Here is a 26,714-nt window from a genome sequence, read left to right on the forward strand (position 1 = left end):
AGATTGATGTGCGGACGCATCTCTAATAGGGACCAGTGGCCCTGTGCCTTGTGGTTGCCTAAGTGCGCTCCGCAATCTATCTGGGAAGCGACCATGGTTAACATGAGTACTGGGGAGTGTGGATGGAAGGGAACGTCCGTGCATAGGTTCTCTGGTCTTGTCTACCAATGTAGGGAGGCCAGTATGTTCGGTGGCGGAGTCAGTGTTATGCGGAAAACTATGTCTGCTGGATTGGATGAATGTATATATGGAAATAGGCATCTTGTAGGGTGAGAGCTGTGAACCAGTCCCCTTGTGCAGTGTGGGTATTATTGTGCCCAATGTGACCATCTTGAATTTTTGCACCTGTACAAGCATGTTCAGTTGGCATAGATCCAATGAGGGTCTCCACCCCCCGCCTTTCTTTTGGGAGTAGAATCCTTTTCCCCGATGTTGCATCAGCCCATGTTTGACTGCATCTAGGTGGAGAAGATGAGCCACCTCCACACAGAGAAGGTGCTCGTGAGAGGGGTCCCTAAGAGGGACAGAGAAGAAGAAAGGATAGACAGGGAAAATAGGAAAGGGATGGAGTAACCTGACTGAGCTATTTCCAGGACCCAACGGTCCTGTGTGATCTGTTGCCAGACATGGTGGAAAGTCTGGAGGCGGTAGGCAAATAGGCGGTGGAGTCAAGGGGTGGTTGCATGTACCCCCGACCAGCACTTCAAAATTGTTTGTTACCCAATGGTAGGAAGTAGTTGGTTGTGCCTGGGTTTGCCTGCATCTAAGAGGTCTGTTGCGGTTTTTACCAGTGTCACACGGTGTAGACTGGGGTTGGTGATATTGTTCTGCACTGGGCATTTGGAAAGGTTGATACCCTTGTCTCCTGGGGAGGGACAGGTAAGTGCCCAATGTGCAGAAAATGGCTCTAGAGTCTTTCATAGTGTGAAAGATTTCATATTGGGTTTGTTTGTTTGTGTTTGTTTGTTTGTTTGTTTGTGGGAAAAGAGGTTATCTTTGTCAAAGGAGAGACTCTCCACTTTGGACTGCAAATCTTTGGGGATATTGGATGCCGAGATCCAAGAAGACCAGCACATCACCACTGCAGTGGTGCGGGCTGCTGGATCAGACACGTCCAGGGATGCTTATAGTGCCATGCTAGACACCAATTGACCTTCGACGAGGACTAACTGGAAGTCTGCTCTCCTGTCCTTCGGTATATGGGAGGCAAATCAAAGAGCTTGTTGTAGTTGTCATGGTCATAGCTTGCAAGGAGAGTAGAATAAATTTGCAATTCTAAATTGCAAAGTAGAAGAGTATAAACCTTGCGGTCCAGGAGGTCGAGACGTTTGAGGTCCTTGTCCTGCAGAGTGGGCCAGTAGCGTGGCTGCTTTGTTCTGTGAGTTGCTGCATCAACCACAATAGAATTGGGTTGTGGGTGGGAAAATAAGAAATCAATGTCCCTCGCAGGCATGTAGTATTTATGTTGAGCTTTCTTGCATGTTGGTGAATGGAGGCGGGGTCTGCGAGAGAGTACCAGCTCATTCTAGGAGAGCTTTCTCTATGGTAGTGCTATCTTTGAAGATGCAGAGGGTTGGAGGATTTTGAGACGTCTATGTTGTGTCTCCTGGACTTCCTCCAAAGGGATGTCCTGAGTTCGTGGAATTGCATAAAGCCGTCCATGTGGAGGTGGAGGCATAAGGGAAACTTCTGCGGCTGATGGTGAGGCAGGAGCCAGTAAAACAGGGAGGGGGTCATAGCCCATGTCTTCAGGAGGGGGTTCAGGAGCTCTAGATGTTGATAGAGCTGGGGATATAGGCATAGGATGAGCTTGCGGTCTGGTAGAAGGAGCGCAAGGAGAAGCAGTGGCAGGAGCCAACCACGGGTACCACTGAGGCCAGGGCATTGGGTAGGGAAAAAAAATGGGTCCCGGCCACTGGGGGACAAAGTAGGGAAACTGAGGCTGATTCTTATGATGCCCCATGTCTTGGGGTATATATGGCTCCGGTGGGGGGGAAGACTCAGGCAGGGAGAACCCTGCCTGCTGCTGTGTGCCGTTCTCACTATCAGTGAAAGTATCCAGGTCACCTGGGGAGAGCTGCTGTTCAAACAATGAGTGCTCCCTGTCCCAGAGCGGAGAGTCAGGCCTAGGGGCCACAGAGATATCCTGCTGATGCAGGAATTGTTGCTGCTCCCTAGGCTGGTGTGCTGCAGAGCATGAAGTCTGAGCGGCAGCCCGGAGTGATTTTAGTTTCACTTTGGCAGGAGCCGAGAGCTGTTTGTGAGAGCCTCGCAGAGGGTCTGAATCTGCTGGGGGTAGCAGGCAGGCTCAGTGCCGGAGGTGGAACTCGTTGTTGGCACCGGGTCCATTGTCGGTGCCGGGGAAACCGGTGCTGAGGAGAGCTTCCCGCTGCGGGAAGTGGGGTCCCTGCTTTAGAGCCCCATGAGAGTTGTTTGTAAAGTGCAGCGGCAGTCAGAGTTGCCTGCTCTCGGTACTGACAGCACCAAGGGTAAAGACTCTGCAGGAGATCAATTACCCTCTTGAGTGTCTCTGAGAGGAGACATTAGGGCTTCCTGCCTCTTCACGTGAGAGGGTGAAGCCGGGCTCCCGGTCGGTTCTGCCTTGGCAGGGGAGCGTGAGGGAGCGGGTTTACTGGCCTGCTCCATAGGCAGCTGCAATGCTTCTTGCCTCTGCTCCAAAGAGGGTGAAGCTATGCTCCCGGTCGGTTCTGCCTTGGCAGGGGAGCGTGAGGGAGCGGGTTTGCTGGCCTGCTCCATCGCAGCTGCAGAGCTTCTTGCCTCTGCTCCAGAGAGGGTGAAGCCATGCTCCTGGTCATTCGGACCTGGCCGGGGAGTGTGAGGGAGAGGGTTTGCCATTACTTGTCTCCAGAGCCGGCTGCAGGGATTTCTGCATGAGAAGCAGTTTCAGCAGCAGGCTCCTGTCAGGACGAGCCCTGGTTTTGAGGCTCGTGCAGTGGACATACTTGGCAGGGACATGTGTCTCGCCAAGGCACTTCACACAGCGCAAGTGCCCATTGGACATTGTCATAAAGTCCTGACAGGAAGCACATTCCTTGAATCCTGAAGCCCCTGGCATTATTGAACTAGTAATGTCAGGGAAGAGAGTCTCAGTGGGAGACAAACCTGAGGAAAAAAAATTTTTTTTAAACTAAGTAACTATTCTAAAGGAAGGAAAACAACTAGGATATTACTAACTAACTATTTCTATGTAGTTGTTTCATTCAAAAAACAGGGAAGAGGATCAGCACTGCTCCGAGTCCCGTCTTCGGCCAAGGGTGGTTGAGAAGGAACTGAGGAGGGTGCGGGACCCACGCGCTCAGGAAGATTCCAACGAGAAGGGAGATACTAACTGAGTGCGTGCGTCTCGACCAGGCACTGCTCCCAAAAATCTCCGATCAACGGCGCCGTGACGCACCGTCACCTATAGTGGAGCACCCACAGGCACAGCACTCGAAGAAGAATCTAAATTTATTGCTGAAGAAAGCTTTGGTCAAAACATTTTTTCCAGCTCTTCTCCTTAGTGCTAACTCCATTTCTGATACTGACTCTTTCCATAGCCTTGGCCAAGTCACTTAATACCTCTTTCTCTTACAGATGATGAAATAGTAATACGTTTAGGGCTACCTTAAGGAATAATCAGACAAAGGGCCCTTCCATTGATTGCAGAGAGATTAGGATGGAGACTGGTATTTGTAATGAACTTTCAACATGAGCTAGTGTGACAGAATCACAATGGTAAACATTTTGTTATTATAACAGAAACAAACATGGACTTAGCACACTACTATTAATCAGAAGTGGCTGAAATTTTTTCACTGTGAAATTCTTTCAACAAAATGTTTCTTGGACTCCTTCAAAATTTTCAAGGAAAAAAAACAAAACAATTTTTCCCTTGTGTTTGATCAAAAAACTGAAATAAAAATTAAATTAAATGGATTTTTTTCAAATCATTGGAAAATGTTCAGGGAAAATAATGCCCATACCATTTCTGACCTGTCCCATGATTCATATAACACATCTCTGTTAATGCAATTTCCCCATTTGTGTTTCAAGATATTTAGTCTTGTTTAATAGGAGCCCCAGCATATCATGAAATATGACAATATGGGAGACTCCTTGTGGAAAGTAACTATATGGGCCCACCACCCAAAACCTTCCCCCACACATGTGTTCGGCAAGAGCAACAGCCATGGGAGCTAGAGGAGACTTGAGTCTGCAGTAGCGGCCACCACTGCTATTCCACAGCCTGAAGGATGCAGGGGAAGGATCCTACACACAGAATGTCTGGTCCTTCCTTGGTCTGCATCTTGTGTCCTCATGTACACTAGTGCACTGTCAGTGCAAAGTGGGTGTAAGACATTACTAGATCAGAATGGTGGCATATTACACGCACTTTACTCTGGCGTAGGGTGCAGGGTAAAGGAGAATCAGGCCCACTGACTGCCACAGACTACTCCATTGCATAGGCCAGAATGAAAATAAAGGACCAACTTTAGATGAAACAGAAAAGGTGGTGCAAAGTAACGTAAACCCTCCCTGTTTTATTTTACACCTACTTGGTAGTTGCTTTCCCTGCTACATCCTCCCGCCTTTCCCCTCTCACCATTAAAGTCACTTCAACTTACAGTTCATTATATTGGTTTTTGTCCCCTTATTGCTGTGTATCTTCAACCACCACTTACAACTCAGCTGAATTTCAGCCAGTGTCTAGTTGGTGCCAGTTCTGCTGTGGCATAATACTTGTCTATCAAAGGACTCACTGAACAGAAATGGTGGTGTGCCTGAATTCCATGCCAGTTTGAAAATTGAACTGAAACTACATCCTTTACTGTGTTGTGACTTGCGGCAAGCTTTGCTTGGTGGTATCTGCAGGGCAGCTTGGTAAGTTTGCTTCAAAACCCAAAATAGATTATAATATGGATTGACCTAGCTGCAAAAATGTGCCACAGTTGCACAGTAAGATCTGTGCCCAAATTATATTTTTTAGCATAAAAGGAAAATACTTTCTTTTTACAGAGAAAACTAAATGGATTTGCAGTAGTTGAGAATAAAATTACACACTTGGTCAGTTTAGCCATTTTAAATAGCAAGAAAAAAATTAAAAATTTGTTAAATGCTCTCTGTTTTAAATTTTATGTTGCAGAACATGAAGCAAGATTTACTTTAGTCATGCTACAGTTTTATTACTGTATGTAACAGGAACACATTTAATGACAGTTATAGGCTGATCATTTTTAGTAGATTTGTGAAGCTTAGAATTATCTTCAGTAAGCGACCTTTGGCAATGAATAATTAGCTGCTCATTAAACACTGTAAGGCTGCATCCTACTATAGAGTTGGGCACCTCAGAAATGTCTATACGATAAATTACATTTAAGGCATTGTTTTGAACTATTATAGAAAATGAAGCTGGCTATACGGTACATAAGCTGAATGAGGATATGAACTTCTCCAACGTTCAGGAATGTTTGGATCCAGGGTTTTGACTCAAGGCCATTACATGAATAAATTATAGACTGGGTCATCTTAGTTTACTACTCAGTCAAGAACAGGGACAATAAGTCTTGAGGAGTCTACATGTCAGGAGCTCAATTACATTAACTCTTAAGTCATTGGCTCTCTCAAAAGTAAAGATGTTTTTCTCTTCAGCCTCCAAATACAAGAACCTACCTTCTCAGTTTTGCCCTGCTGTAAGTACAGAAAATACCTGTGGCTTCCTCAGAGTCTTTAGAATTGTCCTCAAACTCTCCTTGTTCCAGTGGCGGCTCTAGACATTTTGCCACCCCAAGCACGGAGGGTCCGCTGGTCCCGTGCTTGGAGCGCTGGTGCCTGGAGCCGCCCCTGCCTTGTTCCATATTATCTTCCTCTGAAGATATATATAGCTTAGGGATTCATAAACTAAGACAGCTATCTTGACATTCTTTGTATCAAAACCTCCAAAGCACCTGTGTGTCTGAAGAGTATTCATGCCAACTGTGTCAGAACTTAGCTGTGAGTACATTTCCCAGACTTGAAGAAGAGCTCCATCTAAGCTCAAAAGCTTGCTTCTGTCAAAACAGAAGTTGATCCAATAAAAGATATTACCTCACCCATCTCGTCTCTCTGAACTTTTGACAAATTAATAGTAGAGAACTTAAAACTCAGAGCTCTGAAACAGTGCTTAGCACCGATAATAAGTACAAAAAACCCTAGTATTGGATCTCTCAATACCTGGAAGCCACCAGCTAGCAAATGGCCCCAAATACATTTTAGCTTGTGTAATTTTTCTTGGCTTAGCAGTGAAAGAAGGATGTTTGCCCACTCAGTAATAAAGAACGATCTTGTTCACAATTTATCTTGGGCTAGCTCCTCAGCTGGTGTGAAGTGGTACAGCTCTGTCATGTCAACAGAAGGCAATGGAGCTACACCACTCTGGGATGTGACCCAAAACGTCTATGGATAAACTCCAGTTTATCTTGTTACCCAATGTGCAACAGATTGCAAAGTTTTATAGTCTTCTACTGTATAACATAGGCCATAGAACTTACCCAAAATAATACTTAGATCATATCTTTCAGGAAAACATCCAATCTTGATTTTAAAATTGTTGGGGATGGAGTATTGATCACAACCATTGGTAAGTTGTTACAAGAGTTGATTAGTCTCACTGTTAAAAATGTTATATCTTGTTTCCAGTCTGAATTTGTCTAGCTTCAACTTTGTGCCAATGGATCATGTTACACCTTTCTCTGCTAAATTGAAGCATCTGCTATTAAATGTTTATTCCTCGTGTAGGTACTTACAACCTGTGATCAAGCCACCTCTTAACCTTCTTTTTATTAAACTAAATAGATTGAGCTCTTTGAGTCTTTCACTATAAGGGTGTGTTTTCTAGTCCTTTAATCATTGTTGTGGCTCTTCTCCTAGTCCTCTCTAATCCTCACAACACTGCCCTAAGGTTGGTATACTATTTTTGTGTCTTTTACACAGGTGAGAAAATTGAGGCACAGAACTCAGGTTTAGTGACTTAGCCTAAAGTCACATAAAAAGTAATGGGTAGAGCTGAGATTACAACTGGACTCCTGACTTGCAGCTCCATGCTTCAGCTACAATAAAACACTTCCTCACCATGGTATGCAAACCATTGTCATCTAACACAGTGGGCTCCAAAGTGGGGTGCGCACACCCAGGGGGCGCACAAGACGATCCATTGGGGGGCATGGCAGGCAGAGCGCCACCACAGGGGGGAAAAAAAGGGCAGCAAGAGGAGGGAGGGAGCGAGGAACCCCCCCACAGCCGGCAGGGCCATCCTGAACGCAGGGGCTTTAGCAGCTGCAGGGCCCTCTGCTAAGGGAGCCCTGGGACCCTGGCCTGCAGCTCTAAAGCCCCTTTCGGAATGCAGCCCTGAGTCCTCCGGCCTGTGGAGGAGCAGGGGCAGCCCCGCAGCCAGAGGCTGGAAAGAAGCAGCGCTTTCCCGTTCAAAGCCGGCTGGAGAGAAGCGGCGCTTTGAAGGGGAAAGCGCCGCTTCTCTCCGGCCGCTGCCTGCGCAGCTGCCCCTGCTCCTCCTGAGTCCTCCGGCCCATGCTCACAGGGCCGCATTCCAAAACGGGCTTTAGAGCTGCAGGCCAGGGCCCCGGGGCCCCCTTAGCCCAGGGCCTTGCAGCCTCTAAAGCCCCTGCGTTCCAGGTGGTCCTGCCTGCCCGGGAGGGTTGGGGGGCAGCTCCCAGAATCGTGGCTCCCAGAATCGTGGCCATGGGGGCGGTGCTGCGCTGCGCAGAGCCACCTGCACACCCCCTGCACCAAACAGGAGCTGCCCCAGGTAAATGCTCTGCACCGTCTGCCTGCCCCAGCCCTGAGCCTCCTCCCGCACCCCCATCCCGAGCGCCCTCCTGCACCCTAACTCCCTCCCAGACCCCGCACCCCAACCCTAATCCAGACCTTTGAATCGCTGTATCACAAAGTGTTAAACCAAGATTTTCAGAAATAATGAAGCATATTCATTCACATTGCTCTCACTAAAAAATATTAATAATAATAAGAGGAAATGGTTGGAAAAAGGAACAATGCAATATGCTGTTAGATCAGTGGTCTCCAAACTTTTTTGATCACGCACCCCTATCAGTAAAAAAATTTTGAGCATACACCCCCAATATATGTATATTTATTTATGTATAAATTATATAAATGTACTACTATACTAATATATTATGTACATTATAAAACATACACAAAAATAGAAATTAAAAAAGGATGAGATAAATATGAAATAATATTTTTTTAATTTTTTTAATTTTATTTATTAATGGTACAAAAACCCTTTTTGCTCTCGCAAAAAATATTGTTCCTTTATCCAACCATTTCCTCTTATATCAACCTTCACATTTTCTTTTGTTTCACATAGACATACATGTGCACTTGAACACTCTATAACTAAAAGATATTAAATTAAAATTAGTGTATGAAAATTACTGTAAAAATAATGAACATCTGTGTACAAGCACTTATAAAATATGTCAATATTTAGTTGTCTGCCTTCATGTCATGTAATTGAATGGGAATCTTTTTCCTTTGACTGCTTCTCTTCAGTTCCAGCCTGTGCTTTATCAACTTATAGTCTATCCTCTTTCTTAGGATATAGAGTAACCCCTTTAATATATCTTCCCCTAAGGGATGTGTCTGTCCAAACCATGTGCTTCTCTGTACCTGTTGGCTTTCCCCCAGCATTTAGTTTAAAAACTCTACAACCCTTGTAATTTTACATGTCAGCAATCTGATTCCATTTGGTTAAGTTGGACCCCATCCTTCCTGTATAGATTCCTCCTTTCCCAAAGGTTCCTCACTTCCTAATAAACCTAAATCCCTCCTCCCTACACATTGAGACTGTGCCTATCTAACCGTCTTGTGCATGGAACTGGAAGCATTTCTGGAAATGATACCAGTGAGGTCCTGGACTTTAATCTCTTACATAGCAGCCTAAATTTGGCCTCCAGGACCTGTCTCCTACCTTTCCCTGTGGCACTGGTACATGCATGTACCATATCCACTGGCTTGTACCCAGCACTGAACGTAAGTCCATCTAGATATCTCAAGAAGTCCACAATATTCGCACCTGACAGGCAATTCGCTAACCAGTTCTCCCGGTCATCACAAATTCAATTATCTAGATTTCTAGTAATCAAATCCCCCATTACTGTCTGTTTGTTCCTAATAACCGGGATTCCCTTCTCTCGAGGGGTATCCACAGTGCAAGAAGATACCATGACATTGTTTGGAAGGAGGTTCCCAACAATGGGATTGTTTCCCGCCACTGCAGCTTGATGTTCTCTTTCCCCAAGACCTTTCTCCTCTTCAACAGCACAGAGGCTGCCAGGCTGGGGGCACTGCTTTACTGTGTTTCTGAAAGTCTCCTCTATGTACCTCTCTGTTTCCCTTACCTCTTCTAGTTCAGCCACTCTGGTGTCAAGAGCCCGTACTCCGTCTCTGAGGGCCAGGAGTTGCTTCCTCTGAATGCACACATATGTCACCTTGCCACATGCATCCATTGCACTAAACTGGATAGCTCCCACTCTGGTGCTGGACTTCCCCCTATGTTATTTTTACCCTTTTGGGACTGTTGGGGTTTGGGGTGGGGGCTGGCCTAAGTTTAGAGTATGTTTGTTAGGTGAAACTACCTCTCATGCTCCCTCTCAAAACTCCCTCACAAAACTTCCATTTACTAGCCTCTGTCACTTAGAAGCTGGCTTTTTAAACCTCTGTTCTCCCTGAGTTAGCCCTGCCTCCTTTTCAAGGGATTAGGGACCAAAGGATAGCCAGCTAGAGCCTCAGTAAGCTATCAGCCTAGCCTAGCAGGGCACTTGGCTCACAGCCCCCATAATGGACCACACTATACTCTTTCATCAAGCAAGTACACAGCAAGCAAGAACGCAACAAACAAACAGACAAACTCACCCTAAGGGTCATGTAGTCTCTCTTCTGTCACTTAGAGAACACCCTCACAAAACTCCCGTTTGCTGCTACTGTTTGCTTTAACGACAAGGTACTCTATTTTGTCTGTCACGGAATATTCAAAATGACAAGTTGCCACACACAATCATTTATTCTCCATGTAGAATAGAACTTTACCCCTCCCCCAGCTGTTCTCCCCCCAACCCCCACCATGGATCAAAATTACAACATCTGCTTTACATTTGCAGCTGGAAAGTAAAGCCTCATCATTTTCCATATACCCTCTTTGCACACTCACATTCAGTGCTTCCCAAAATACTGAAATGAGAAGTTGTATCATAGCATGGGCTGAGTATACCGAACATGTTGGGTTGGGCAGAACCCAGATTTCCTGGTGTATGGGACATTTTGGGGGAAAAAATGTTCTGCACTGGACCAAAAGCTCACATTTTCCCATGGAATGGGAATGCTATGAGTTTGTTTAGGAAAACATTATATAAAATTAAAGCAATACTTTGTTTCAACTTTTCAATACAAAATTGAGGCTTCCCAAGGTGTCTACTTCCAAGCTTCCTGCCATGCAGCTGACAGCCTGGCATCCCTGACTCAAGTCAGGATTCTGAGGGTTTCCAGGCTCCCAGCTGTATGTCAGATCAAGAAACAAGAATCCATGAGTGGTCACAAAAGACAGTATTCATTGTAACAATTTTTACATTTTTGTGCATCAAAGTGTGCCGGGAATCATCATCATATCAGCTCTGTCTGTTTTAACAGGTGGTCAGTGTTTTATGAAGTCACTTAAACTTCAGCAGGACTTGGCAATCACTAATTCTCTTTGATGAATCTTTTCAATTGCTTCTCTCTATTGAACCATGAAAATAGACTTCCTTTAGTTTAGGATAATGAGGCAGAGAGCTGACCAGTCAGATGTCTTTAAGCAGCAGCACATGCAGTACCATAATTTACAGTAGCTGTAGGATCCATTGTCCCAGCTAAGTAGAATATCAAGAATTGCTTTCATTATTTAATTGCCTTCTGATCTTGGTATTTAAAAAAAAAGGTGCACACTTACATGTTTTTGAATACTATATGGTCTAGGGGCATACTCTACACACAGTGAAAACACAAAGACAGTCCTCTTTTAGTGGAAAACAAAAGAATATTTTTCCCTTCATTGCGTGACCTCCATTCAAATATTTGCTTGCCTTTAACTCATGCAAACACACTTAGCAAAATAATCATACGAGGAATTAAAAGTACAATGGTGGAGGAGGTGTTATATCCAAACTCCAGGTGCCTAGGCACCAGAGTGATGGGCACCTTCTAAATATAAATAATTTTAAGTATGTATTTTTTATAATTTTACTTATGTTCCGATCCCCTTTTTTAAGGAAGGGGGAGTCTTCTGAGGTCAGGATTTTGTTAAAGTTTGGTACACAACATCAGGCATTATTGACTCTATGTTAACTAGAGAAACTTTAAACTACTCCTGACGTCAACATGATCATCATTTCCAAACTGAAAAAAGAAAGGTAAAAGCAAAGCATTTACTGATTCCTGATGTGACACACAGCTGGAGGAAGAAAAAAAAATCCTGCTACTCTTTGATGCTCTTTGAGCTAGTCCTGTTTCAAGATGGACTAGAGCAAAGCACTCCAACAAACTGATAATGCATGTCAGCAGGGAACCCACGGATAGTCAGATGGCAGCAGGCTAGTGCCCCAGCTTGCTGAGGTCTAATTGTTCATGTAGACAAGCCCTTGGTGTCACTGTGCATCAGTTTCCTATCTGTAAAATGGAGCTAATAGCACTGTTCTATCTCACAGGAGTGTCATGAGGATAAATACATTAGAAGATTGTGAGACACTCAGATACTATGTTAAAGGGGGACTGTAATGGGGTCACATTTCACAGGGCACCCCCTTGTGGACAGAGATGTTTCCGCAGGGCCCTCCCTCTGCTCCTTCCTTCAGAGGCCTTTGGGAGCAGCATATAGTCGCTCTCAGGGCTACCACCAGCCCTCCCCTGAAACTGGGTTAGTAGCCCGAAGTAATTCAAAACAGTCCTCAGTGTCCCAAACACAAGGTACATCATAGTGGCCCCCTAGTTCATACCCATCTCCAATTATTCTATCATCCACAGAGACCTCATGGCAGACACCTAGTCCTCTGGCTCAGACTTCCTTCCTCTGTTTGTCCTCTTTCCCCCCCTCAGCTTCCTAATGCCTTTTGTATTTGTATTTTACCTGATTCCCCTCAGGTGGGACTCATCTTGTAATCAGGCCTGGCTTTGCCCCAAGCTCTTCAGCCCACGATCAAGCCACCCTCTTACAAGCCATATAAGTATTTTAGACTGACCAATAAAATCTTTAATTTTAGATACAAGGTAAACGGGACACTGTCAGCTGATGTATTTTTGACCTGGAGAAGTACATGGAGAAATGGAAAAAGATCCACTTGAATGTCACAGGAACTTGAAATGTTGACCAATTTCAAAAATTGCTCGCCAAGTTGTGTACAAAATATTTCATACATTTCAGATTTTGTCAGGTTTGGGACGGAGGCAAGTATCCAATCCTGCAAAGTACTTAAGAACATACATGTGTAATGCACTATTCTCTGGAGTAGTCAAAGGACTATCATGCACTATGTGATTGTACAATGCCTAACACAATGGGGTCTTGACTGGTTGAGGCCTGTAGATGCTACCCAATTTATATGACATAATAATGAACCCATTGCATGAACGGAACTGGAAAGACGAACAAACTTTACATTATGCTTTCAGCCTCAGTCCTGCAAAGCACCCAAAACAAATCTTTTAACCAACGTGGGGTGAAATTCTGGCCCTTCTGAAGTCAATGGCAGTGTTGTCATTGACTTCAATGGAACTAAGTTTTACTTGTGTTTTTTTGGAAAACCAAAACCGAGTTTAACTCATGTTTTGTTTTTCTTCATCAAATCCTGCCTCCACGACAAGACAGGGAACTAGACTAGTGGTTAAAGCAAAGGAGTTTTCATTCATGACTTCCATTGGACCATTTTTGATACTCACTGTAGAATCAAATGAGATAATACTTTCTTCTTTCACAAAGGCATTCAGGAGCTTTGTTAACTACATTTTGAAGAGTATTTTGAGATCCATGGTTGTCAGGCACTATAGAAATGCAAAGTATTTTTATTATTATACATCAGCAATGAAGAGTCCACTCCCTACTGTTAGAAATCAACCCTTTGACATTAAAAAAGCAAAATCCATATCATGCCTTCAGATATGTTTGTGTGTTCCCCAGTGAAGTCATGTATCTGAAGGAAGAATACGGTTTCAGGACCAATCCTCGGAGGTGTTCAACACACCACACAGAATCTGATCTAGTGGTAGTGGCAAAGATGCAGATAAAAGATGTGAGTAAATAGTGTTGATCCAATGGTAAGGATATTGACCAAAGCGCTTTATTGTAGTATAACAAGTTGAAGTAAATTGACGTGAGTGGGTGCTGCAGACTGGTGGATCAGCAAGAACATTTGTTAAACATATATCATGAGCAACTGAACAACTGGTGATAAGAAATACTATTTTCCTAGAACCTTCATAAAGCTTTTGTATCAGTGACTTCCCTTGCTGTCAATTTCTTCTACGCACACATCTTATGCAACCTTGAATAAGCCACCTACTACTGTGTGGCAGTAGGAGTCAGTGAAAATCCTATAAATGGCCCTATATACATCATTTACATTCATGCCCGTGCAATTATGCCCTGTCAAAACCTCACTCTGCTTTGAATCATGGCCAATCTTGCCCCTACTCACCAGCGCTTGGTTCAACATAGGCATACAGCTTTTCACATGTTATCAAGCTGTGCATATTCCTCCACACAACGAGGAAGCCTCTTGCCTCTGTGCAAAGGTGCTGAGCAAACGCTAAGTGCCAGTACCTTGTATTTCCTCTCTGCAATTCTCTCCACCCTTCTCAGCAACCTGCAGGATTAAGCTCTACATGTTTAGGGACGGACTTTCATTGTCATGCTACAGATGTCTTTCTGTAGATTTCCATGTACTCTGTCTGGGTTGTACTTGCTAGGCCATGATCCCAATGCAGTCCTACTGAAAAGATTTTCTCCTAGTACAATTTATTTTTCTTCATTAAAAGCAAACGTTATTAGAACTCTTGTAAAGTCATTAGGGCTACATATAGGGCCACAGGAAACAATTTTTCTCCGTCCAAATTAAACATTCTCAGGTAGGTTTATTAGCAGTGTACCAGCATCTCCATAATACTACCTTCAAAGGACACTGGCAGGCTTCACTTTACAGTATGTTTTGCCTTCCTAGAGATACTATTAACCCTTGTGTTTACAAAGCAGTACAGGGAGTAACTGTGCAATTTAAAGTTCCAGAGCTAAAACCAAACATGATCTTTTGGAAAAGGTAGGAGTGCAACTCCAATTTTTATTTTCTTAACTCTAGTGATATTATGCAATGAATCATTTCTTAAAACAAAACCCGCCAACATGCTGTGAAGCTAAGAATAGGCAAATAAACACAATGAACTAAAGAATATATAGCTTGTTACAGCTGCCGCCAGCAAAGCTCCTGTGGAAATCAGATGGCTCATCACAGAGAATTTTTGGCAGCATAAAAGAAATCAGTATCAACTCTGCTCTATTTCTGAACCTTGTGTGTAAGACTAATCTCATATATTAACACTGTAAACCATTGCTTTGTATGGCAGATATGTTTTTAACCCTTGGGCTGCCACATTTTTGCTTTCATTTTGTCAATTCAAAGGAATGTGTGGGAGATGTTTATTATGCTCATTTGCTCAGCCTGGGGATTAATTACTCCGTTTGGTCGACATTTGAAAATATTATGTTACCTCCAAAGGCAAAAATTGATAGAAGCTTGTTTCAGGCTCACTTATGTCATTATGTGTAGATTAAATTAATTTATCATAAATTACGCTGGCTAAAGCACATCAATTGGTCTCTAGACCTGCAAAAGGAAATGGAATTTTTGTTGCTGTTTTTTTACAGAGAGAAATAAATACCAAACATTTTTGCATTGTTTTGTAAATTTGCTGCAGTAATACTGTTAGAAGAGACTGACAAGAGAAAAAGAGAGCTTCTCCAAAACAATAAATATAGACCAAATGGACTAGCAAAAGTTGTACTTGTTGTGTACAATGGTGGTGTTTCTGAAGAAGTTCAGAACAAATTGAAAATACAAGTGACTTAAAGTAACCTAAGCACTGCACCTGATGGCTTGTCTACACAGAGACACTCAAGCAAATTAATCCAAATTAACTAAAGGTGTGAATTTAAAGTTGATTAGTTAAGCCATATTATAACCCTGTGTGGATGCTCTTATTCAGAATTAAAGTGGCCTTAGGGCTTGTTTACACAGAGCAGTAATGAGCTCCATGGGGGTCTGATTTCCAAAGCACACTAAGGTGTTGCACATTAATTGGTCCGCATAGACCCTGCTGGCATGAACTAAAAGTTCCCTAGTGCACATTAATGTGGTACTGTACTACATTAACAGCACTACATTAAAGTGCACAAGGGAAGTTTTAGGTCACATCAGCAAGGCCTACATGGACCAATTAATGCATAATATGTTAGTGCACTTTAGACATCACACCCCTCTATACCACATTACTGCTCCACGAAGACAAGCCCATAATTTGGTTAAATTGAATTAAGGACACTTTAATTCTGAATAAAAAGATCCACAAAACAGTTTAATGTGGTTTAACTAATCCACCTTGAAAGTTAATTCCGATTAACTTTAGTAAAGGTTCCCATGTAGACAAGCTCTAGTAGGATATATTTATATACTAAAGAATGTGGAAAGATAATCCATTAAAGGAAACAGTGGACAGCCGCATGCTTACCCAAATGTCTGAATACTAGTGTGACACAACAGCTACAGGAGTCTTGACAGTTGACAGTGTAATATCCAAAACTACCTTATATCTTTGACTGGCAGGGACTAAGCACATCATGGACATGGCACTGATGGTTCCAGGGAAAGGAAAAGCACAGATATCACAGATCCCCAATATTTATGGTGGCCAGCCACAGAGCAGTAGCAATTGTGCAGTGACTCTATTGTTAATCTCCTTAGATGTAGAGCTAATTTCTGTTCTGAATTGTTACTGCTGATGATCAGAGTAGGATGGGGTTACAAAATAGGAAACATGAAGGGATAGAATTAAGAGAGGTAGAAAATCTTCTTCATCTATGATGTACTTCATCTATGGAATGGAATAGAACACCTTGAGTCCCTATTTAAAGGTAGGTAACAAATCAATTCAGTCTTCCATAAAAAAAATTAAACCCAGTTAAATAATTATCTTTTTCCACTGGTGACTATTAAGAGCTAATAAACTGATAGTGTGTACAGCATGTGGATTCAAATGTTCCCTTGTCAGTTACGAAGCTTTTATCCATAATTCCAAATCAGATTTATAGGCTACTTCCCCAATCAAATCAGATAATATAAAAGTAATTTGATTCCAAAGAAAAAATCTTTATCAAGCTGAAGTTAAGTCTGGGAGCAGTAAAAGTCTAGCAATACCCTAGGGTGGTCTTTAAATATATATCTATATCTATCTATCTAGATAGATAGATATAGTTAATATAGATAGATAGATAGATAGATAGATATAGTTCTAATATGGGACTGAAAGATGCATTCTCCTCCTTCCTGTAACATCCTGAGCAAAGTCCCTGTCTCTCACATACTTCCTGGTAGTCACAGAAAAAGGCCTCTTCTCCTTAGATGTGTACAGAAGATGGCCACATGGGTAAAAACATTAGCCCCATAGTAAGCCTTAGGAGTTTTATTGGGTGTCATCCCAATCCACACTGCCTGCAAGCATTCGGAAGCTTGTGGGGGTCCCCCCAGCTTCCATCTTGCAAATGTTCAATGGGTTCCTACAAACCTTCAACCACCTTAGGAAGCTTGTTTGTCCCTAGAAAGCTACAATTGCTAAATGCTAAAATGAGCCTAAATAAGATTATCAGACTCTCAATGAACCTATTTACCAATATGTTTATAAAAAAGGTGATAACCCTTCAGGATCATCTGAGTCTCAAGAGGGTAAGTGATAGTTGGGAGGGATCCCATCTGCTATATTAAAGCTTGCTGAGGGTGGGAACCCTCTACACACCTACAAAGTCTGTAGAAAAGGAACAATGCCACCTGTTCTGCTGCACCCAGGCTTCCTATTATCCACTGTCCCCTTTTGCTCTCTACTCCATTGTTCCCCATTCTGTGGGCACCATCCATGTTCTCCCTGTTCCACCCAATGCTTCATGATCTGGGCAACACATCTTCTTGGGCGCATCCTAAATTCCACAGGATGCAAACACCTCAAGAGGTCTGCAGGAAGGAGGCAAAGGAACCAGCAGGGGGAGACAGCAGATTAGGGAGGTATCCCTCTCACCAAATAGATTAATCCAATAAATGTAACTGTTGAAGTCTATGTCTACAATGAAAAGGTCTAGAAACTTACTTTTTAAAAGTAACAGCTTAGGTCACCATCCCTCACTTGGCAGCTTTCTTTAAGCCCATCAGAGCCAACGAACCATTCTCATGTTACTAATTTTAAATGATAGATTAATCCACTAATCTTTGCTTGTGTGCACTAGATTTGGGGTGAAATTTTCAGAGGAACAAATGGTACAATTACCATTTAGCCTCTGAAAATCTAACCTTTGACAACATGAGTCCAGCAAACTAACTCCTCTATCATCCCCTCTCTCTCTCTTTTGGCTACAAAAAGGCAAAAGAAAGTTAGAAGAGGGGTTTTTTTGGACTCTGGTGAACATTTCTATCTTTAGAATTCAGGAACCCCTTTTCAATTTCCCTCAAATTTTTCTTCCTTGTTCCCAAACCTAACTTTCTTATTCTGTAGATTAATATAAATATACCTTTATTTGTGGGAGAGGATGAAAATTGGGCTTATGATTCAAACCCCACTGTAACCTTAATTATTCAATAGGTAGAATCACTCCATTACACAGGAAAGAATCAGTAAAGGAGGTTATTTTTATTCACCCTAAGACAGAGGTAAGGATAAAGGTATGAATTTAGTAAAATTTAGTTACTTTAGTAAAATTCCAATGAAATAAAGCAAGACAATTAAGTGGGTAATCTTTATCCTGTCAATATACGTGTCACTGGCCAATGAAATAGATCGGTGGTGTACAAGGTTGAAAAGTCAATATCATGCTATGAAGCAAACAATGAAATTGTCTTACAGTTCTTAACTCTGACCTGTTCCAGTGCAAAGCTGCCAAGCAGAATTATGTCATCCTGAACATCTTTCTCAAACTGTTCAATATACAGAGGAATCCCTTCATCTTCAACCTCCTTGCGAAGGTCAAGTGTCTTAGTGAAGCTGACAGGCCTTACTGAGTCTGAGAAATCTTCACAGATGCCATGGGCTGCTTGAAACAAAAGTGGCAGATTATTTTTTACTTAATGGCATTTAGTTCATTGATTAGTACTTTGTGGGCCACCTAGCTTTATGACAACTATCAATGCCATGAAAAGAACACAATAACATTAAAACATTCGGCAACATATAGATTCCAAATTTCATAATCAGGAAAACTATCCTTAATAGCAGCATAGGTTTATATGAATGAAAAGCTGTGTTGGTCACTTTGTTTTTTAAATTATTTATTAAGTCACAATCCAGAAAGAGGTTTTACACATACAGGGTCATTTAATCTCTAGTGTAAGTCTAGTGATGTTAAATGAATTGGAACCAAGATTGACTTTTGCTGGCAGGATTATGGAACTATAAGATTAATTCCTATTTGAAGGAATTCTTAGGAGGGCTCATTCTAATAATTTCACCTTACTCCCACTCATCTTGGAGGATCAAATACTACCCTCAGCCATGCACACTTAGCTCCTGTTTAATTAATTGGGCCTAATTCTGTTCTTAGTTACACCTGTGCAAGCTAGCTAACTTCAGTGGGGTTGTACGGGTATAATTAAGGTGATGTCTACAGTGGCCTGCAGTTTGGACTACAGGGATGTGAACAGCAGTACACATCAACATGCTGCACTATAACTCCCCCATGTGGACACTGTGGACGCGAAATAAAAGGTTATTGTAGGGCTATTTGAAGAGGGCCATGTTAACCTGACCTAGGAACCTTTTAGTTCGCGCCCACAGCATCCACACAGGAGAGTTACAGTGCAGCACTTTGGTGCGCACTGTTATTCACACCCCCATAGACCAAATTGCGGGGCACTGTAGATAAGCCCTAAAAGTAGTATTCAGCCCACAGTCTTTATACACTTAGTACTATATAGTGTCAAACAAATAAACAAACAAATAAACCCGAACATCCTATTTATTCAGAAAGTGTATGTTAAAGAAAATATGTTTTTGGTGTTTTCAATATGATTCGATATGTTGCTCCCCAGAATATCCTCTCATTCATATCTGCTGGAGCACTAATACTAGTTTTGGACACAAACAATAAAGAGGACTCCTTTGCTCATTTTTCCACATTAGGATCACTAAGACATGACAGCTACCAGGTTGTCCACATCTCACTTTGTCTTGTTTGCTTCATTTATCTGCAGACAAATGCTTGTTTTTGTACTTCTATGTTTCTCTTTCTCTACAAGAAAACTTCATATCTAGCTATCTGTCTGTCTCTCAGTCCATCTTCAGACATAAAAGCACTTAAAAGATTTTTCTCACTTCCCTTTGAAGTCTTTCATTCTCTAATGAAGACCAGAAAAGGAAAGATAAAATAAGGCTATTAAAATTTGCAGTTTTGTTCACTACTCATTGTTGAATGACTTTAATTGTGGAGGCTCCCAAGTACTTAAATCACCTCTGTGCCACCAACACACAGGAAGCAGTGTGTTTTTTTAATTTAATTACAACAGGATACAAATTTAAAATCACGTTGGGGGGAAGGGGAGGAAGTGTACAGTAGATATAAACAACTAAAGCCATTACCTTAGGGTACATAGAATCTCTTCATGTAGCTTCTTACAAGCCTAATGAAAAGTGATTTGACCTACAACTATTAACTGCAAAAACAAAACGATATTTACATTTCAATTTACTGTAGCATTAAGGGTTTGGCAAGAAGAGAGAAAATCCAGGAAATGCTGTAAAAGAAAACACTGCCCACAGCAGAGGATGCAACATCAGGTGTTCCCTTAAACTCTCTCTGTGTTATACTCAGTGTGCCTGATTTTCAGCTGATGTAAATCAGTGGGGTTTCATTGGAACTATGCTAGTTTATACAAACTGAGGATCTGGCCGAGTATGTTACATTCTTATATCAAATTCTGTGAGCATATTCAGGCAAATTCCTGCACATTAACATGAAAATAAAAACATCCAGTCTGTGAACGCACCTCTGCCCTAAATCCATTCTGATTTTTTTTCTATTTGTGGTTAGCTTTATTTCTTTATTTTATTGGATCTATAATCTACTGTATTTATTTTTGGTGGAATATGTTGTGCTGATCTGAACTGTGTGCTCTGGAAGAGAGTGAAAGGAGAGAGAGAGAGAGAGCAATTTTAAAGAGCCCTCTCAAGGGAAGTACCTACTAAAAATATACTGCTGAATTAAGGTTAAGATTAGGAAACTATTTGATGAAAAGAACTTAACGGCACGAAGGCTAGCTCAGCTAGTCAGAAGAGAAGTTCTGCCTGATAGAGACAGGAAATGAACTGGGTTGCTCAGCCAGAGCTAGTCCCTTTTATGTTGGCATTACAAAACTCTTTGATTTCCTGTATTAGTCTACCAGTAGGTACCCATTTGTCTGAACTCACCCACAGGATAGTGGAGAAAATGTCATTATGCGGACTCTGGTCAAGACTCCAAAGTTATGGTTGAGTAAACTATGGATTCCACCTCCTTGTTACATATGAAAAACACAGTGTACCCTCCCCAAACTTACAGCGTTTAGTCTTTGAATACAGAAAGAGTATTCAGAGAATTCACAAATAAATCCACTGATTAGTTGAGGAGATTAAATTAATTAAAAACTGGGTCATTTAAGATTTTAGGAACTGTGCCAGTTTTTTTTTATCTTGAATGATCATAGAATATCAGGGTTAGAAAGGACCTCAGGAGATCATTTAGTCTAATCCTCTACTCAAAGTTCCCTAAATGGCCCCCCTCAAGAATTGAACTCACAACCCTGGGTTTAAGCAGGCCAGTGCTCAAACCACTGAGCTACCTCTCCCCCCACCAGCATAAAAAATTCTGTATAGTTTACATTATTCTTGCATGGGTTATATTTGAAGAATTATAATTAATTTATGTTATTAACAATTGCTTTCGTTAATTGTTATGATTATAATAGGCTATGACCAGGGTAAGATCAACGTTTCAGGCAATTCTTAACTGGGGCCACTGTGACATCAGAGGTAACTCAATCAATCACCATCCTTCCCATGCAGATAATGTGCATGCAACAATTCCATAGGTCATAATGACTCCGTGGTAAGAGAGAGACTTGACAGATGTGTCAAGTGTTCTTACTGGTAGAATACTTAGCACAGCTATTGCTGCTCTTTAGAAGTTCCACGGCTGCATGATAACATGAGACATCAGTGCTTGATAGTACTGCTGCCTCAGTTTTAGTGAGCACCAAGGCATCACTGCCAAGGAAACTGAGGCAGGAGGGTAAGGGGAGCATGTAAAATACAGAGACATTGGACTTCTCTTGTCCCCCTTTCACACAGCTCCAGTCTCAGTATCCCAGCCCTTAATCTAAACCAATACATTAATTAAAAGGCTAGATTCACCAGTACACCTCAGCTGTTTTGCATGGATCTCTTAATGTAAAGTAGCTCTAAAGCCAGCTTAACTAGCCAGTGCACTCAAGCGTCTTTGTGCTAGACTGGTGTACCAGTGAACCTGCTCTTACAATTTAATTTTTCAGGTTGATAATATATAGCTTCAAATCATTAAAAATATTGCATGGTAGCATTTTCTTTGGGTTTCTTGTTTAGTATTCATGAATGATATTGTAAACATTTTTAAAAAAAGGAAATTTTAAGACCAAAAACTACATTAAAATAGATTTTCAGTTAATAATATATATTAGTAACTTCAGGGCAAACACTTTACAATTACCTCAAAAACAACTATTACAAACCAAGGGGTTTACCATTACTCTTAAAAGAAATCCAAACACATTAATGAATGGAAATGCACAGTTAAGGCATCCAAGCAACCTTAACTCTTTCCTGTTACACTCTAAGGGGGATAAACATGCCTTTAAAATCAATTTAATCTAATCTAGGATTTTAGACTCTAAAATACCTTCATCGTAATTGTATGCTTATTGCAGTGTCATCACTTTACAGATGTTTGGATCAGAATCCAAAATTTTCAACTAGGCCCCATTTCGAACTAAGGGACTGTATATTTTACAACATTCTTTAATATTCTGCTGTTACAGTTGCTTGTAATATCTAGTGATCTAATTAATTGTGAAAATATACTACATGGGTAACTCCCAGGTTACTCTATGACAAAATACCTTGAAATATAAAACTATAGAGTAAGCCATGTTCTTCCCTCTCCTGGTAGAATAATCCAGGAGTGCTTTTTCCTTCCTTGTGATGGTGAAGCTCAATAATATCACACTGTAAAGATAAATGGTACTGTATCTCAGTCCAGTGGCCAGGGCACTACCCTGGTTGAGGGAGACGTGGTTTCAATTCCCTCCTTTGCCACTGACTTCCTGGGTGTCTTTGGGCAAGTCACTTAATGCCTTAGTTCCCCATATCCCCTGTAAAATGAGGAGAGCAGTACTGCACTACTTCACAGAAGTGTTGTAAGAATAAACGGATTAAAGATTGTAAAGTGTTCAGATACTACAATAATGGAGGCCATATAAGTATCACAGAAGAATCCCAAAAGCCAGTATTTCCAATAGAAATAATGTTGAATGGCATGCTGTACCACAGCAAAACATGTTCTGGTTTTAACATATGTTATTACATGATAAAAGCAACAATCAACTTGCAGCAATACTTTGATCTTATTCAGTAATGTGGAACACCACATTAGCATGTAGCAATACTGGGCTTGCTAACAATCTGTTAAAGGTTTTTGTTTATACTATCTACACTTATTTAGCTACGGTAGTTGCACTTTCTTTTCCTTGCATTTAAAATGGAGCCAAATAGGTTTCAAAGATATTAATCATATGGCCAGTGCCAGTTCAAGGGATTTTGCTACCCTAGGCGAAGTGAAAAATGTCTGCCTCTTCTAGAACAAAGTTACTCAAAAACTGAATAGTCATAAAACATGTTGCTACTCCTAAAGCTTGGCTGCCCCAGGCAACTGCCTGTTCTGTCTCTCTTCTAGACCAGACCCTGGATGTAACTGCAAAAGAACACAGGAGCCCTGTAAAGATAGTAAGAATAGAAAACACACACACACATACACACATGTATTCACAAGCTTCATATGAAGAGAAAAATGACATGGCCAGCCCTGAATTTGTGGGACACCTACCCTAAATGAAATAGAAAAAAGCAGCAGGTATGCACAGCATGTAAAGGTTGGGAAGGTAATGATTCAGTGCAGTCATTGGATGTTAAATAAATATTGTCAACATTTTCCAACTTAGGTGCTAGCATTACAAAACTACATCTCTATTTTGGCACCCAAATCCCTCTACCACATACACTTGCATTAGATGTTCAGCACTTTTGACAATCAGGTCACATATTTATGTGCCTAAATATGGATTTAAGTGACTAACTTTGGGCATCCGAGTTGGAATATTTTCTATGGTTCATCTCTGTCCAGAGAGGCAGCCTAAAGACCATGCACCATTAAAATCTTAATTAAATACATATAATCATGAATGATAAATGTTTTGGGTGAGATCTTGCCTCCCCCCATTATATGCAATGGGAATTTTACCTTCAACTTCAATGCGTGCAAGATCAGCTACTTCCTTATATTATAGCAAGACAAGTTTTATGACATATATATGCACAGCTCAGATTTTTTAATAAAAAGCTTTAGTTATTTACCTTGATATTCCACCATTTTATTCTCTTCATCTAGAAGTTTCATCAGTTCACCATAGAGAATTTTCTCATCTAAATTCATAGGCACTTAAAAAGAAAAAGTGCAAATCAGGTTTTCCACCAGCTGTTTTTTGTACTGAGATGTAAGGAATTTAAACAAGCTCTTTTGACCGTCTAAAATTAATTGTAGATAAGTGATTGCTATGAAATTTATCACAATTTGGTACTAAGTTATGAAAAATAGTCCTATCCTAAAACTAAATTATGGAACAATTTGTAAAGAATATCCTTATTTTATATCCTAATTTATATTAATCTCCTACACACACACATTGTTTTTTCCTTATTTGAGGTAACAATCTATTTGTAATGTTTCATGTATTTTTATCTAATATTAGCTTCATTCTGTTTGACTTTTGAATAAAAGTAAAAATAACCTCAATGTTTTCAATATTCTTTTGTTCTTGGATATATAGTAGGTAGTTTAACATAGCTGTACATTTTAATAGCATGCTGTAAGGATAGCATGAATCTGAAAATCTCCTGAGTATTTACAGCTCCCCATGAAACTGGGTTCTGTCACCAACCTATCATTTAAGTAGAAAATTGGCCATGGAAGCTTCTTCCCCCAGAATATTAGCCAAAATGTTTTTCCCCAATATTTGTCCAGTTCTATGGTAATTTCAGGGTTAACTCCAGTGTAACCAATACCATAATTAAAGAATTATGGCCTCAATTTTCAAAAGTGACTAATGGTTTAGGGTATCCAGTTTGAGATTCATTAAATGGGTCTGATTTTCAAGGGTGAGTTTTCTTTAAGATGTCAGCCTGGGCACCCAAAAACGGAGGCATCCCAAAATCATTAGTCACTTTTGAAAATGTAGGCTGATACCTTTTTAATTTCTGGCACCTTCTCCTGAAAAAGAGTGGCACATCCGTTGTTTTTGTTTGGTTTTGAGGGAATTATCAACTCTAATAAATCTCAAGCACAAACTTTGTTTGTCACATAGCAAAAAGATATTTGTTAATAACTTATCTTTACAGGATAACATTTAAAAATATTATGCCACAGCTACCTGAAACTTCCATTTAACTTTGAATAATATTGCTAGTGACAGAAGATTCACATGTGGTCAGTTGATATGTCTTGGTCTGAGACTGTCTGTATCACAGAATGAGTGATACTCTAAAGTGGGTTTTGAACCTGATACAACAATGCATGCCTTTATCTCTCCACAATGACCAATTGCTGGGTGAAAACAGGCATTGAGTAAATAAGTCTTCCTCTGTCAGTATACAACCAATCCAAAATGAAGACTCCAAACACTAGTTTGGATTCTCTGATCACTTATCTGCTTAGATGTAACTCCATTGACTTCAGTGGAATTACTCTTTACACCTGTGCAAGTAAGAACAAAATCATGCCCAGAGTCTCTTTGGTACCGCAGGCGACAACAGGTTACTGAAATGCACAATCTCAAGCTAAACTACTGTGGACCTCAGAACAGCATTGAGGGTTCAAAGATGGAGTCCACATACATAATAGTGTATGCATATCGTTCTACACCCTATTCATTTTCTTTTGAGTTACTGCTTCTAAAGAGCCTAGGGGATTTAGTAGAGAATTATATCCCTGCTACAGAATTCTATAGAAGGCTAAAAAAAAATTAATAGAAAATATATTACCTTATTAAACATTATAGGCTAAGAGAAATTTCTATAGAGCCCTATTACATTTCTACAGAACCATATTGATTTTCCCCCTATAGTACTTCTATATAAGGGAAATCAAACAAACTTCTGCTGAAATTGCCAGGTTTTGCTTCAGAGATGCTGTGGCAGCCAACACAAAAGATTCTATGGCATATTTGGGCTCTCAAGAAGCTAAAATGCACATAAGTGAGTAGGGAGAGCAAAAGTCCTTTCTTCAGAGGATGACTAGAGCAACAAAAGATATGCCAAGAGCCAAGTAGTGAACTGGTCAAGCAATAGCTGATTGCTGATAAAGGAAAGGAGGGCCACAGACATATTTACTTCTGTAATGTACAGCCACAACATACATATGATTATGAATCATTTATCTAAAAGAAATACATCCATCCTATGGCCTAGCATTGCTCTAGGCAATGATATCAGGTAAAAAGAATAAAATAAACTCCATATAGCATTATAACTGTTCTGCAAATCTCAGTAGAACCAACCTGAGGCTGGCTACTGTTGCCAACATGCCTCTAATAAATTGGGATTTCACATGGCCTTTGAGTGACAGTCCTGCCAGGGGAAAACAAAGAGAAATTCAAAAGGACAGCCATTTAGACATTTTCTCTTAGATACAGACTGACCTAATATGTTAATGTCAACAGAAAGAAAAACAATTGGATGGACTTTCTAAGGGCTTTCATCTGCTCCAGACAAACACCCAAGGGAACATTTAGGATTCAACTTATATAGCTTGTCCTCCCTAACATGGGCCTGAGTACAGGGACATATATTGTCCTGACAATAATTTGATTAAGGTGGAGCTTTGACATCACCATTAGATCTTTGTGCGTTTTTATATCTGTCTGCATATACACACGCATCCACAAATACATAAAATCCACTTTCCTCTCTCTGAATATAAAGCAGATCATGGCTTTTGAAGCTCATTTATTAAATGAGTCAAAGCCACTGTCACCAAGAATAAATCCTTCCTCATAAGAAACTTCAGCTTACACAAATCATGCAGGTTATATTCC

General features: G+C 40.9%; 1 protein-coding gene across 1 annotated transcript in view; it reads right to left on the reverse strand.

Moving 5' to 3' along the window:
• The window catches only part of LOC120397306, a 427,598-nt gene that overhangs the window by 183,761 nt on the left and 217,123 nt on the right, over window positions 1-26,714 (reverse strand). The window contains exons 11-12 of the mRNA XM_039523006.1: window positions 23,980-24,063; window positions 18,207-18,379 (exon numbers count right to left, since the gene is read on the reverse strand). Coding sequence (XP_039378940.1) covers window positions 18,207-18,379; window positions 23,980-24,063 — 257 coding nt within the window. The remainder of the gene's footprint in view (window positions 1-18,206; window positions 18,380-23,979; window positions 24,064-26,714) is intronic.

This window comes from Mauremys reevesii, linkage group 2 (assembly GCF_016161935.1).
Source record: "Mauremys reevesii isolate NIE-2019 linkage group 2, ASM1616193v1, whole genome shotgun sequence".
NCBI lineage: Eukaryota > Metazoa > Chordata > Testudines > Geoemydidae > Mauremys > Mauremys reevesii.